Source organism: Taudactylus pleione, unplaced genomic scaffold (genome assembly GCF_031769625.1).
Source record: "Taudactylus pleione unplaced genomic scaffold, aTauple2 ptg000201l, whole genome shotgun sequence".
NCBI classification, from domain to species: Eukaryota; Metazoa; Chordata; class Amphibia; order Anura; family Myobatrachidae; genus Taudactylus; species Taudactylus pleione.
This window is the reverse complement of record NW_028284603.1, coordinates 8,127,177-8,141,039: the sequence shown is the minus strand read 5'-3', so window position 1 is coordinate 8,141,039 and position 13,863 is coordinate 8,127,177. Positions and strand designations below refer to the sequence as shown.

The 13,863-nt window shown below is 44.7% G+C and overlaps 1 protein-coding gene across 1 annotated transcript; it reads left to right on the top strand.

Moving 5' to 3' along the window:
• Nucleotides 1–2,580: 2,580 nt before the first annotated feature.
• Nucleotides 2,581–3,568, top strand: LOC148518188 (uncharacterized). Its single transcript, XM_088477505.1, has 3 exons — nucleotides 2,581–2,637; nucleotides 2,994–3,173; nucleotides 3,347–3,568. The coding sequence occupies exons 1-3, from the start codon at nucleotides 2,617–2,619 to the stop codon at nucleotides 3,512–3,514; spliced, it is 369 nt and encodes a 122-aa protein (XP_088333631.1). The 5' UTR covers nucleotides 2,581–2,616; the 3' UTR covers nucleotides 3,515–3,568.
• Nucleotides 3,569–13,863: the final 10,295 nt, after the last annotated feature.

Here is a 13,863-nt window from a genome sequence, read left to right as displayed (position 1 = left end):
TTTTCATGTTAATAGCTAAAGGATTGAAATTACTAGTCATTTACCTGATTGTCAGGATAGATATATGACTGATAAGGAAAATACTTACACTTGATTACTGTTCTAGGTTTAAAGCGTCTAAAGAAATGTCAAAGACAACTATGATCCTGCTACATGGACATACCCAGTACTATTGTGCAATTTGAAAGACAAGAGAACCATTGCTTTGCAGAGACTTATGTGAACAATGTATGGAAATAATTGAAGGCTTTTACAAGAATACGGATGAAAAGAAGATACAGGACTATAGGAACTGAGGGACTCATCACCTATGTGGTCTTGAATGGGCACTGCCCCATGCAGCTACCTCGTTAGGAGGGATAACTTGTTGTGTGAAGTAGGGACCAGCTACATAGGGGGTGGGCCATGGCTAGGTAAACTAGAAAGACAATAGTATATAAAATTTGAATCGAAAGGGGGGAATATGTAGAAGCCATTTTGGAATAAGAATCCATTTTGTATGCCATGTATGCATGGAGGGTGGGTGCACAGGACAGGATGGAATTAATTCATTGTACAGACCCTGTTATAAGTGCACAGAAAAGCATATGTACATATATGGTAAGGTATGCGATTCCAATGTTTAAGCAGCACTATAGTCTCACTGCAGATAATGAATACCAGATGTGTTGCGTGGTACCTTATAAAGGAGACTGTCTGTTGAATAAACGCAGAGAGATGGAGATGCTTGTGGTTACATATACACGTTCGTGTCCGTGTCTCTTTCTTTCACATGATCATATGTAGCCTTTAGCAAACAAGACTCTGAGGGTGACCAATAAAGAACTAATTCGCTGGCCATAGCTAGTGAGGAGAATTGACATTACACAATAAGTGGTAACCCAGGGCAGAACACTAGAGGTTATTCTGTTGTGTTGTCTGGTGCTGGTGGTATATTTATAATATTGTTAGTGATAGTTAAGTTTGGTTTTATTTTATTATTATTTTCTTAGTGTTAGTTTTAGGCATTTATTTATTTAGTATAGTTTTAGTGTTATATTTAGTTAGTATATAATTTTTGTAGTATATATAGTAGTTTATTTAGTGTTAGTTTTATTCAGTTTTCTTTTTATTATATTTTTTATTATCTTTAGTTTAGTATATTAGTATTTTAGTATATATAGTAGCTTATTTAGTGTTAGTTTTATTCAGTTTTCTTTTTATTATATTTTTTATTATCTTTAGTTTAGTATATTAGTATTTTAGTGTATATAGTAGTAGAGAAGGATGGAGTAGGGAGTAGAGAGAGTAGTTAGGGTGCAGCCATGGACCGGCCATGCATCAGGAGAAAGGTAAGTGCGCTGTTATTGTTACTTGTACTTTGTTGCTTGCACATTTAGGATTTTTCATGGATCTCAGAAGGGGCAGAGCTAAGCTGAAAGTGGGCATTTCTGGGCATAGAGAGTGGTGGTTTGTCCCAATTTAGTAAGTGTACATGTTGGGAGGTGTCTGTGCCCAAATCTGACTAAGCTAAGGGGTTATGTATTACTTATAATTATTATTATTGCTGGTTCCCAGTGGTGGCAAATCGTAGGTGTTATATATGAGCTGGTGACACTTATTCACATGACAGTGATGTGGATTTCTGTCATCCACTGTCCTGCATTAGGTGTATACAGCTAGTAACTGCTTAGGTAGCAGGATCATAATCCTTAGTTCATAAATTATTGAAGTGAGACACTGACATACTGTAAGTAAGAAAACCAATTGCTAGCATTTACAGGTTATGTGATTTATATACACACCTGCCGATGGTCAGATATGTTTGCAGACATATCTGTCCATCGGCTGTGCAGCACAGCCAATGCAATATGTTGTGAACGCCGACGTTCGCCGACATATTGCGGGTACACACTGCCCGACGGGCAGCAAATACATTGGCTGATCAATTGATCGGCCAATGTATCTGTCAGTGTGTACCCAGCTTAAGTGTTTCATGTTGCAATCCCACAGGTGTGACACTTCCATAAGGCTGGATGGTGCTGACTTATGTTATGTTATGATTAGGGGCCATTGGGAAGTTCATACTGAGAATTTCCATCTCTCTTTTCTTGCAGACTGACAATGAGGACCTGCAAAAAGAACTGGCCCAGCTCTGGCAGCAGCACAGCATGGAGGCAGAGCAGCTGTATAGCATAATATCCATGCTCAGTGACCAACTCAGAGGGTATGTATATTCTGTCATGTAACACTGTATATACTCTGGTAGTAATCATTTGTCTAGGTGTAACTATGTAACACTGTATATACTCTGGTAGTAAGTCATTTATCTAGGTGTAAAGAGGGTCAGAGGATAATGTACTGCTGATGCTCCTGTAGCTCAGTGATTATGCTCATGCACAAAACATTGTGACTAGCCCTACAGCGCATGTATTACACAGAGTGTATGCACAAAGGTGCTTCTACCAACGGGACAGACGGTATCTGAAGTGGCGCGGGAAAGTGATGGGCGTTCCTGTGTGCTGACTGGGAGGGGAACTTAAGGAAAAAAAATAATAAAACTGCACATTATCTCTTAGTGTGACCATGAGGAACGCCATCCTGGAACAACAGCTGGAGAAGGATGAAACAGCGACAATGGATCAGGATGAACATCAGGTCAGTGATAATGATAATGAGCCCATCACCTGCACACAGTATAGGCAGCCAGTCTATTTATCTCCAGGAGACCTATTTACCAATATTCCCAATAATGCACATGAGCTAGAGGCCACTATCGGAGAGGGATCCTTTGGAAGATGTTACATCGATATCACCATAGCTATGTGTAACACACCTGCTCCAGGGGTAGTGTAGTGACCTGGTCAGTGTGAGGATATAGATATACAGGAGGTGGAAGTGACCCGGTGTACAGCGACAGGCTATACCGCCACTTCTCCCACGACTCTCATTGTATGGCCATAATAACTAATCTATCCTCTCTCCCTCCCCTTCTCTCTGTGCCTGTATTGCAGACTCATCCATCATCCGCTCCCTGTGCCCAAACACCCAACACCAGGGATGGCTGGAGGCAGCTCTGGACCTCTATCCGTGCCATCTTCCAGAGAATGCGACACTTTTTCAGAAGAGAGAGGCCCAGACCACCCAAGAGCCCCAGCACTGACACAGCACCCCTTAGTGCCATGCAGATGCAGGTAATTGTATGAGGAGTCATTTGGACACAAGTAATGTTGCAGTATTTACAGTATTAATAACTTCTAAAGAACAGATGGAGGTAACTGTGCTTAAAAATAGAGGTAAAAGAACCATATTCTGTAGAAGTAAGCATCACTTTTTGGTTATAATCACAACTTTTTTTGACTTGAAGATCATTCAGAGAGAGATAACTGACCTGAGCCAGATGCTGCAAAGCAGGAGAGAATACATCCAGCAGGTCACCCTCATGAGAGAGGCAGAGGAAACATCCAGGAGAGAAGCAGAGGAGCTGAGAGGAGAAAGCAGAGAGGGGGAGGCTGGCAGCATTACTATCCGATAATAGCAAGAAGATGCAGGTTATGGAGGATGAGCTAACCATCGCTAAGGCAGCAACAAAAGGTCACAATAAGCTGATAAAACAGTTTAGCAAATTCTTGGCCAAGCTAAAGAAAAAAGACCAGGAGATAGAGGGCCTACAGCAGGAGATCACGGTGCTGAAGACACGGATGGATGGCGTCGGGGCAGCAAATGGTGAAGAAAATAATAACTGAATGATCAGGAGAGCCGGAGCAATGTAGCTTAGGGAACAAACTCTTTCATCTTTTAAAAACAAAAATAAAACTTTTTTTTTGCAAACTAAACTTATAAGTCTTCTAGTAACAACTTTTTTGAAAAAGATATTTGGAACATGTTTGAATCACAATCATTAGTAAAAATGAAACTAATGAACAATTAGAAATAATTCTAAAAACTTAGGGCCTGATTCAGACCCGGATGCTATGTTGCGCTCACTCGCATTGAGCGATTTTTCGCAATCTGCGCATACGTATAATTCGCAATGTGCATGCGTGAACCAGTCAGCGCGATGGGAAAGTGCTCACCCATAGTCCGTAGTTGGGCCGTATGTGGGTGGTAACAGGGGAAGGTGCTTTTGAACGGGGGTGTGGATGTGCAAACACTGGCGTGCCCGACCGTCAGAACGGAGTTTAGTGGGTGTGCATAATTAGCAAAGTAGCGTCATTACACACGTGACTGGGTTGTATTTTAGCCTGAACTGCTCGCAATGTTGTGGTGGGAAAAGGCTACCACAAGCGCTGCGAGCAACTCCGATGGCTCTCGATGTTCCCGATTAATCCTACAACTGCCGGAGATGACGTGTGTTGTGAGTGGCAAAAGTGCGTCTTTATACAGGCGCGAGCGCATAGTGCCACCGCTCGCTGATACTTAGTGGGCGGCTTTACGCGACGCAGTGCGAGCGCATGATTTAAATATCCGGCCCCTTTTAGCCAGCGAGCGGCCGCAAATAGCGATCGAGTCTGAATCAGGCCCTTAGTTAGCTCAGTCTTACTGAGATCACTCTTGGCTGACATCAAGGCAGCTGCCGAAGCAGGTGGGGTATGAGATGCCCACATGCACGTTACACATATGTACTCGCTATGCTATTGCTTGCCAAACTATACCACCATCACTATGCAAACTGGATACATCGCAACTCTAGCTACATGAAACCACAACTTGCGCACAGTATTTTTAAAAAGTTATAGTAGTTTTAAATCTAGCTGGGGTATGTTACACCCCACCTAGTTCACAGAAGATTAATAGAAGGTTCCGTGTCAGTCACAGGTCTCACTATTATAGGACAGACCACTGTATACTTATGTGTTTATTCAAAATTAAATTACTTATTTTAAAAAAATATGTGATGGACCTACATTCGGGATTTAGAGCCGCTGGGACACCTATGAGTCTTGTTTCTTTAGCACCCTTAGGTGAGAGGACATCAGGAAGCATGTTTCAATGTTTGTTCCTTGTGTGTCACCCCAAAGCTCTGCTGAATTGTGCACAGTTATTGTGTATTGTGCTTTGGTTCATATAAAAAAAAAATACTCAACAATTGGCACATTACATATGAGGGGAACAGGGGACACTACAGTATGGTATAATGTGAACTAGGGGCACTACAGTGTTATTATCTGAACTGGATGCACTACAGAGTGGTATACTTTGAATTGGATGCACTACAGTGCGGTATAATGTAAACTAGGGGCACTATAATGTGGTATTATATGAATTGGATTCACTACAGAGTGGCATAATGTGAACTGGGGCACTACAATGTGCTATAATATGAATTGGATTCACTACAGATTGGCATAATGTGAACTGGGGCACTACAATGTGCTATAATATGAATTGGATTCACTACAGAGTGGCATAATGTGAACTGGCACTATCTTGTGGTTTAATGTGAATTGAGGGCACTACAGTCTTGTATAATGTGAACTGGGTATAACAGTTTTATAAAACACTGCAATACATGAGGGAAAACATAACACTGCTTTATTACAAATGAAACATATTAGGCTTATATAAAATTGCAAACTATAATACATATTGCAAAACACACCATTAATTGTCAACATCTAGATATACATAGCCATGGCTGAGCAGTTCGTAATAGGAAATGAGGACTCCCAGCAGCAATTGCCTAATGATTACAGAAACTTTCCTATTACAACACAGTGTTCACCCCAGAAAATTTTTCCAGCCGGGTGGCATCAAGAAGAAGCCTGGTGGGGGCCTTCGCAATAATAAAAAATTTTTTAAATCCTGATCTTAATTTAAACTTGAAATAACAATTTATATATTAATTCTCCTCTTCTTCTTAGAGGCCCAGATACAGGCCCCACTTGCTGGCACCAAAGAATTTATTTTTGATACAGGCTTCAGATACAGGCCCCACTTGCAGGCTACACAGAATATAATTTTATACAGCCCTCAGATACAGGCCCCACTTGCAGGCTACACAGAATATATTTATTATACAGCCCTCAGATACTGGCCCCACTTGCAGGCTACACAGAATATATTTACTATACAGCCCTCAGATACAGGCCCCACTTGCAGGCTACACAGAATATATTTATTATACAGCTCCACAGATACTGGCCCCACTTGCAGGCTACACAGAATATATTTATTATACAGCTCCACAGATACAGGCCCCACTTGCAGGCTACACAGAATATATTTATTATACAGCTCCACAGATACTGGCCCCACTTGCAGGCTCTCTTTAATCAGTTCAGGTGACTGTTCCCGCTTGAACAGTGCGCCCGTGCTTTTATACAGGAGAAGGGATGTTTGCCCCCCAGTCTGCACTTTGATGAAATATAATTTGTATATATCTGCCTGAATCGTGCAGATCTCTGCACCTGCACCACCTCCAGCGCTCTGTCCGCTAGAGCAGCCGTCAGTATTATTATTATTGGCATTTACTCCTACCCAAGCGCTTGCGCATGCAGGGGGTTCTCAGTACACAGAAACCCCCCTGATGGAAAATTCCCTCCCCCTACACTGGGCGCAGTAGGGGGCAGGGCCTATGTAGTAAGCTCCAGTCCATATCCCAGCGAATCACAGCATTACATCGCAAGGGGTCAGGCGTAAGGATGCGAGGTTCCCATCCTTATTAGCAACCCGAAACAGCTGCTGCTTTAAAATTTCAAGTATGCATACTTTTTAGCATGTACGTGCTAGTGTGTATTTTATTCATGGGCTGGCTGCTGGCACTGACAGGCAGGCTGTATGTATGTGGTGGGGTGCGGCATGCCAGCACATTAGTCACACACACACACACAGCATAAGCCCATGATGTGATGGGGGATAAGCCATGATCGGCATTCACTTACCGTCTCCTCTGCACCATGGACGGCCTATTCACCTCTTCCAGGCCTCCAGTGTCAGCGGTAGGGGTAGGGAGAAAGCGCAGCAGCAGCATCAGCGGGGTGGCTGAGCAGAGCCCAGCCCGGCATGACAGTGACAGCCAGGAAAATGGCGGCAGAAAATCGTCACGCCCTCTGTAGGTGGCGCCCTCGTGCGGCCGCTCAGGAACTTGCCTACATGTGCCGGCCTGGCCCCATCTAAACATAGTATGGGGGATGGGGCACTGTAACATGCACTTGCTCCAGGTGTTATGGCTCCGCACCCCACCCAATGAACCTTGCGTCAGTTACGTATCTTGCTATATTGTCCTATTGTATCACTATGCTTCATAATGAGGTCTTCAAACATCAGCAAAAAAAATTTCCACCACATTTGCTTCCCTGGGCTGGTCCCATGTAAAATGCCTTAGGGGTCTATTTACTAAGCAGTGTTAGGACACAGAGGCCCTGATTCAGAGCCGGACGCTCTTCATTTGTAGAGCAGCCTCCTGGCCGCTCGTATAGCTGTGGGTGACCACCCACAGCTATAGCGAGCGGCCAGGAAGATTGTCACGATGGTCAAGACCTCAGATGGTCAAGACCATCGCGACCATCGGGCTTGTGACGAGACCCTTGTGGTAGGATCTCGTTGCCGCAAACCCTGGAGCCGAAAGCACTCCCACTGACATCACTTGTGATGTCAGTGGGGCCGGCCCCAGACGGTAGGCGTTCCCATGGAAACGCCTCCATCTGGCCAGCTACGCCCTGGCACACCCACCAAAGGGTCTCGCGCATGCGCACGACGGAGCCGGGTCCATCGTGCGCATGCGCACTGGGCCAACATCGATTCACTTGCGAGTGCTCAGCGCTCGCGAGCGGGTCTGAATTAGGCCCAGAGGTCCTGATTCAGAGCTGGATGCTCTTTCAGAGCGCTTGCTTTGAATTAGGGTGTTTTTTGTTTTTTTTATGGAGCCGGCCTCCTGGCCACTCGCTAAGCTGTGGGTGACCACCCACAGCTTTTGCGAGCGGCCAGGTGATGGTCGCGATGGTCGCGACCATCGGGGCTTGCAACGAGACCCTTGTGGTAGGGTCTCGTTCCCGCAAGCCCCAGTGAGCTTCCTGCTCTAAATAGAGCCCCAGGGGCTTGAACTAGTGAGAGCGGTCTTCCCTATACAGTAACAAACACACACAGCTGCCAGCGGCGGTGTGTTTGTTATAGCAGCCAGCCAGTGAGAGTCAGGCAGGCTCTCATTGGCCGCTCCCCCTGCAGCGGGTAATGGGAGAGATGTCATGACGTCTCTCCCATCCCATAGTGCAGAGCGAGAGCGGGCCCAGGGGAGTGGACAGTGGCAGACGTCGGCAAGAGCAGGGATCAGATAAGTTGCTATTTTTTTTTCTGTGTATGTGCTTTTTTTCTGGAACACAACACAGGGGGGGAGTGTGACTACTAGTGGGCACTGTATAGGGGGGGCCGCTACTGGGGGCACTGTATAGAGGGTGGGCGCTACTGGGGGCACTGTATAGAGGGAGGCCGCTACTGGGGGCATATTATGGGGTGGCGGCTGCTACTGGGGGCATTGTATTGGGGGGGGCGCTACTGGGGGCACGTTATGGGGGGATGGCCGCTATTGGGGGCACTGTATTGGGAGGACTACTACTAGGGGGCAATGTATAGGGGGGACTACTACTGGGAGCAATGCATAATGGGGACTACTACTGGGGGCACTGCATAGGATGGACTACTACTGGAGGCACTGCAAAGAGGGGACTACTGCTGGGGGCACTGCATATAGGGGACTATTGCTGGGGGCACTGCATAGAGGGGACTACTACTGGGGGCACTTCCTGAAATTATGGGGGGAAGGGGGCGTCAGTCCATTACCTTGCCAGGGGCGCTCTGATCCCTAGATCCACCCCTGCTGTGCGGCGTTTGTATATTCTCCCTGTGCCTGCGTGGGTTTCCTCCGGGTACTCCGGTTTCCTCCCTCACTCCAAAAATATACTGGTAGGTTAATTGGCTCCCACCAAAAATTAACCCTAGTGTGTATGTGCATAGGGAATATAGATTGTACGCTCCACTCGGGCGCAGGGACTGATGTGAATGGCCAACTATTCTCTGTATAGCGATGCGGAATATGTGTGCGCTATATAAATAACTGGTAATAAATAAATAAATGTGAGAAATTGGCTGGAGGCGACATGTTCAGGAAGATTGCTGTGTCAAACACACCTCTGTATGAATCAAAGTGCATACATCCAAGTTAATTTTTCTTTTTTGTACTTATAATTTAATAAAATGTTAAAAAAATAAAGGGTTCAGTGTGGTTTTCAGCCCTAATTCTACTGAGGTTTCTGTAACCTCCTGACAGCCTGTGTATCCAGTGGGAGTGGAGACCTGTCACTCAGGCTTGGGAAGAAAGCTCCAGTCATTAGAGTATTCATTCTCTTCACTTATCCGGAAAAGGTGTTTTTAATTACTGATGTACCTGTTTTTATACTCTGTGCAATAATGACATTTGTTCGCAGTATTACACTATGTTACTTGCCATATATATTCTATACTGATCTGCATGGTTGCTGTTTCTGATATCCACTCAGAGTCCAGGAAAGAGTCTTCCGTATAAGCCTATTAATTTGCATAACTGGTGCTCAGCCAATCACTCTTTGGAAGCGATTTATTAAATCTTGGAAAGTGGAGAAGTTTCTCATAGCAACCAATCAGCTCCCAAATCTGGGTACACACTGAAAGATATATCAACCGTTCCATTGAACGGACGATATATCTATAGTACATCGTTGAGTGAGTACACCCGATATGTTTATGAACGACGTCGTTCACAGACATATATCGGATCTGCCCTGCAGCACAGCAGATGACCAATATATCTGAAAAATATATCGGTCATCTACTGGTGTTTATGGGTGACCCACCGATTGCCCGTACACTTACTGCAGGGGCCGGCAGATGAGTGATAGCTCAACTGGGCAGGCAAATTTAAATGCCTGCCCAGTTGTGGCGTCAAACCCTGTGCATCGGGCAGACTGTTGGTTAGAGTGTATGCACTTACTAATCGTCAGATAGATTGGCGGGTTGGTCGAATGGCCGACCCATTGAACTAGTGTGTACCCAGCTTTACTGTCACTTTTCTAGCATAGCCTGTAAAATGACAGTTAGAAGCTGATTGGTCGGTACTATATTTCTCTCCAATTTCTCTCTCTCCAAGATTTGATAAACTTCCCCCTTTGTGTGATGAGTGCATTTATATTTATGTATATCACCATGATGGCACCAGCTAGGTCACATTTTTTTTACACAGATGCAGCACTTGAGAAGAATCAGGTTACCATAGAAGCAGCCGCCCTATGAGCAAGTAGTAGACTTCCTTCTCCACCTTTCTGTGACTGTCAGTCAGCATTTAATTATCGCTAATAATATATATTTGATTACATAACTAGGGCTCATTGATATTAGCTGTGACTGGTGCAACTGGTGATGTGCAGCCCTTATTACATACACTATTACAAAATTGCCCTGTCCTGTTAATCCTGTCACCAAATAAATGATTTAAGCAGTGCTATATTTGTAGAAAAACGGGTTCAGGAACTCCTTTGGGGGAAGGGGGGTGTGGATGATGTGGGTGGAGCTACAGTGGGAGGGGGGGGTCTTATATAAGTAGAATCAATGTGGCTTTCCTCATATAAATAGTACAGATTCTGATTTATTGAACCAGGTAGAATAAGTAGCATATGACACAGTGATATAACAGATGTATAAACAGGTTGGGTATGAAATCCCGGCTGTCAGGATGCCTCTGTTCAGAATAACGACAGCGGTATTCCGACATCCAGAATCCCGACACCCTTAGGAACTAAAGGTAGTAAGTATTTTCCCTACCCCACCCTAACCCTCCCCGGTGCCTAAACCTAACCCCCCCTTCCTAGTGCCTACACCTAACCTCCCCCTCCCCGCACCCTAAACCTAAGACCTCCCCCCTAGTGCCTAAACCTAACCTCCCCCTCCTCACACCCTAATCCTAACACTCTCTCCCCGATGCCTAACCCTCCCTCTAATGCCTAACCCTAATCTCAATAGCTAACGCTAACCTCCCCCAAACACCCCAGTATTTACCTTCGGGATGCCGATGGTCAGGATACTGGTGCCGGGATTCCGACCTGTCGGGATTTCGGTGCTGGTATTTGGACCGTCGGCATCTTGCACGTCGGGCTGCCGACTACATCCCGTATAAACAATAGTACTGATGCAGCCTGCAGCATTAGGGCATCGTTGGATGTTGTAGTGCACCATGCGTCTGAGTGGTACGCGCTCCGGTGTAAGGTAGCGATATGCCCCTCTAATATAGCGGTGGTTATACAATGCACTTGCTGAGCCTGGAGACCGCCGGCTCAGTTACCTGTTTGGCACTATAAATGGAGGCAGCGCAGGAGTGCTCCTCATCCAACACTATAAATTCACAAGAGCTGTTATATTGTTCGGGCAAAGAGTGCATTGTCATTTTTTGTTACTCAGTGGTTATTACTACTGTAACATTTATGTGTTATGCCTCTGATGCTTTGTATAGACTGTATTTTAAAAATGTTCCCTATTTTATTATCCTGTTTATAAATATATATTTCTTTTGATATTAAGTTGCAATTATCACAGACAAGTTGACTGCATGATGCCTACAATAGGCCTGCTGTAGTAGATCTGTTATATTGTTGATGAGTTCAAAGTCAAGTGTGGCCAGAGACAGTGCAATCCTATTGCTTGGTCACAGCGACACAATCATCAGCAGATAAAGTACACCTTGTGAGTCAACTTACTTTTAGAGCTTGTCTTGTTTGATTTTCAACTTGTTTACTTGAATAGGAGACATGTAAAATAACAACCAGAAGCTCTTTACTAATTCTCTAATTGAACATTATGCACAAAGTCTGAGATCCACCTTTATTAATTACATACTGTATATGTACTGGATACTGTAAACTTCCAGGAAGTGATCGAGCTGCTCCCTGCGGTTTCAGCATTAGATCATTATTAATTCAGAATTTTTGCTTTTCTCAGCTTATTTACTAATTATCAGGGATTTACACCTGATAATTATCATTTTCTTTGATCATGTGCGGTGGCCATTGTCAGGGAGGGTTCAGGTGGTACCCTCTCCCGGTAATATTTGTGTAATGTATGCCATAGGCAACAGCGGCTAAGGCCATCTTCAGTTGGCGTCAAGGTAAATCTGACAGCTTCGCAGACCCCATAGAAACTTACGGGGGCTGCTACTGCTGTCAAATATGGGGGGACTGCGGCAAACATGGAGATATATGCTGCTGCCCCTCTTTCATACATTCGGGAGATCCTTAATATTTGCGGGTACCTGCCGAAAACTGGTGTTTTGGGGGGATATGCCACAAATATTATTTGATAAATAGGCCTCTAAATTTGTAATTTGCAACATTTTCTTGTGCCTCTCAGTAAGCCACCTAGAATAACTAGCAGCATTCAGGTATGCATTGGCAGTCAGAGAAACTAAATTAACCAAAATAGTTAAATACATAAAGCTAATATTAAACGATTTAAAAATGTTCAAAAGAAGGGGGTTGCTCCAGTTCCTCTGTATTTACCCCAATAGCAGCTAAATGATGTTGTGAGCAATGAATATAATTAAGCCTCTCATTTTAAATATAGTTAAGGTTAATGGGCGGAATTCAATTGATTCCAGCCCCTATCGCGCCCGACGGAGCTATTCAATTCTTGCTCCTGTCGGGCGCGATCAGCTGCCAGCGCTACATTTCAGCTCGCAGCCCCAAGAGGATGAGAGCTGAAATGTGCAAAAAGTGACCTGTTTGGGCGCCCAAACATCACTTTTCGTGGTCGCATCCAGCACTTTGGTCGGGTTTAGCTGCTTTACGCGGCTAAACCTGACCTCTATGGTCGCGATCAGCGCGAAAAACGGCATCAATTGAATAGCGGCTCGCAATCTCCTGTCACTTTAGACGGGAGATCCGGATTGCGTAATCAATTGAATTCCGCCTACAGTGTTATAGCTCCAAATGTTTACAAGAGTTTGCTTAATGCGTTTCATCTTTACACCACACAGTTGAATAATATGCCAAGCGGCATAAAGTATTGGTTTGGTACAATTGACTTGGAGTCAGATTTTGGAAATCTGCAACACCAATCCCATAGCCTCCGCTCTGTTCTCAGATGAACTGGAATATGTTTGACCGCTCTGCTTTTGGAGCTTTAACACGCATCAGCTACAAATTGTTCTAAACGGTTTGTGTGTTTTGTTACCTGGAATGGAACTAAGATGAGTGGAACCTATTTCTGATGAGTAAAGAATACTTGTGAGCAGAGCCGTGACTAGACTTTTTGGTCTTGTGCCAGAAAGATCATTGGTACCCCCCCTATTTTTCGCATAGGGACATAACGCACCCGAAAAAGGGGCATGGCCCCATGGGGAAGGGCCAGGAGATGCTGGGGATAAGAAGAGGAAGCTACAAGTGAGAATGATAATAAACCAAAAATTGACAGGTACGAACAGCGCCTCCTGCCCTGTGGTGCCCTGTGCCATGGCACAGGTCGCACCACCCTAGTTACGGCTTTGCTTGTGAGTGAGATAGGAGTCCTATCACATACATAGGGTGCGGTGCACCATTATACAGAGATTGGGGCTATGAAAAATAGATTAACATCCTGTGAGGCCATAGGCAAAATAGTGTATTTTGACCAGATCTATACTCCCCCATTCCATCCATGCTGTAATGCTTTTCCCCCGGTATTCCAGTACTTACCCTAAACGTGTCCTTAACATTATTTCTCCTTTATCCTCCATATATTTAACATTATGACAATCAGTGGCTGAATGTTCATTGGCTGAGAGAGGCAAGCCTCCGTCTCTCAGCCAATAAGCAGTTTCCCCATTGACTACAATGGTGGGAATGCACTTCAGTAACCTTGCGGTTCCCACCATTGTAGTCAATGGGG

Excerpts from the sequence above, each read along its gene's own strand:
- LOC148518188 (XM_088477505.1), top strand. The coding sequence starts at position 2,617 with ATGGATCAGGATGAACATCAG. Across the intron at positions 2,638-2,993 it reads TGGATCAGGATGAACATCAG|ACTCATCCATCATCCGCTCC; the intron begins GTCAGTGATAAT and ends CCTGTATTGCAG. Across the intron at positions 3,174-3,346 it reads TTAGTGCCATGCAGATGCAG|ATCATTCAGAGAGAGATAAC; the intron begins GTAATTGTATGA and ends TTTGACTTGAAG.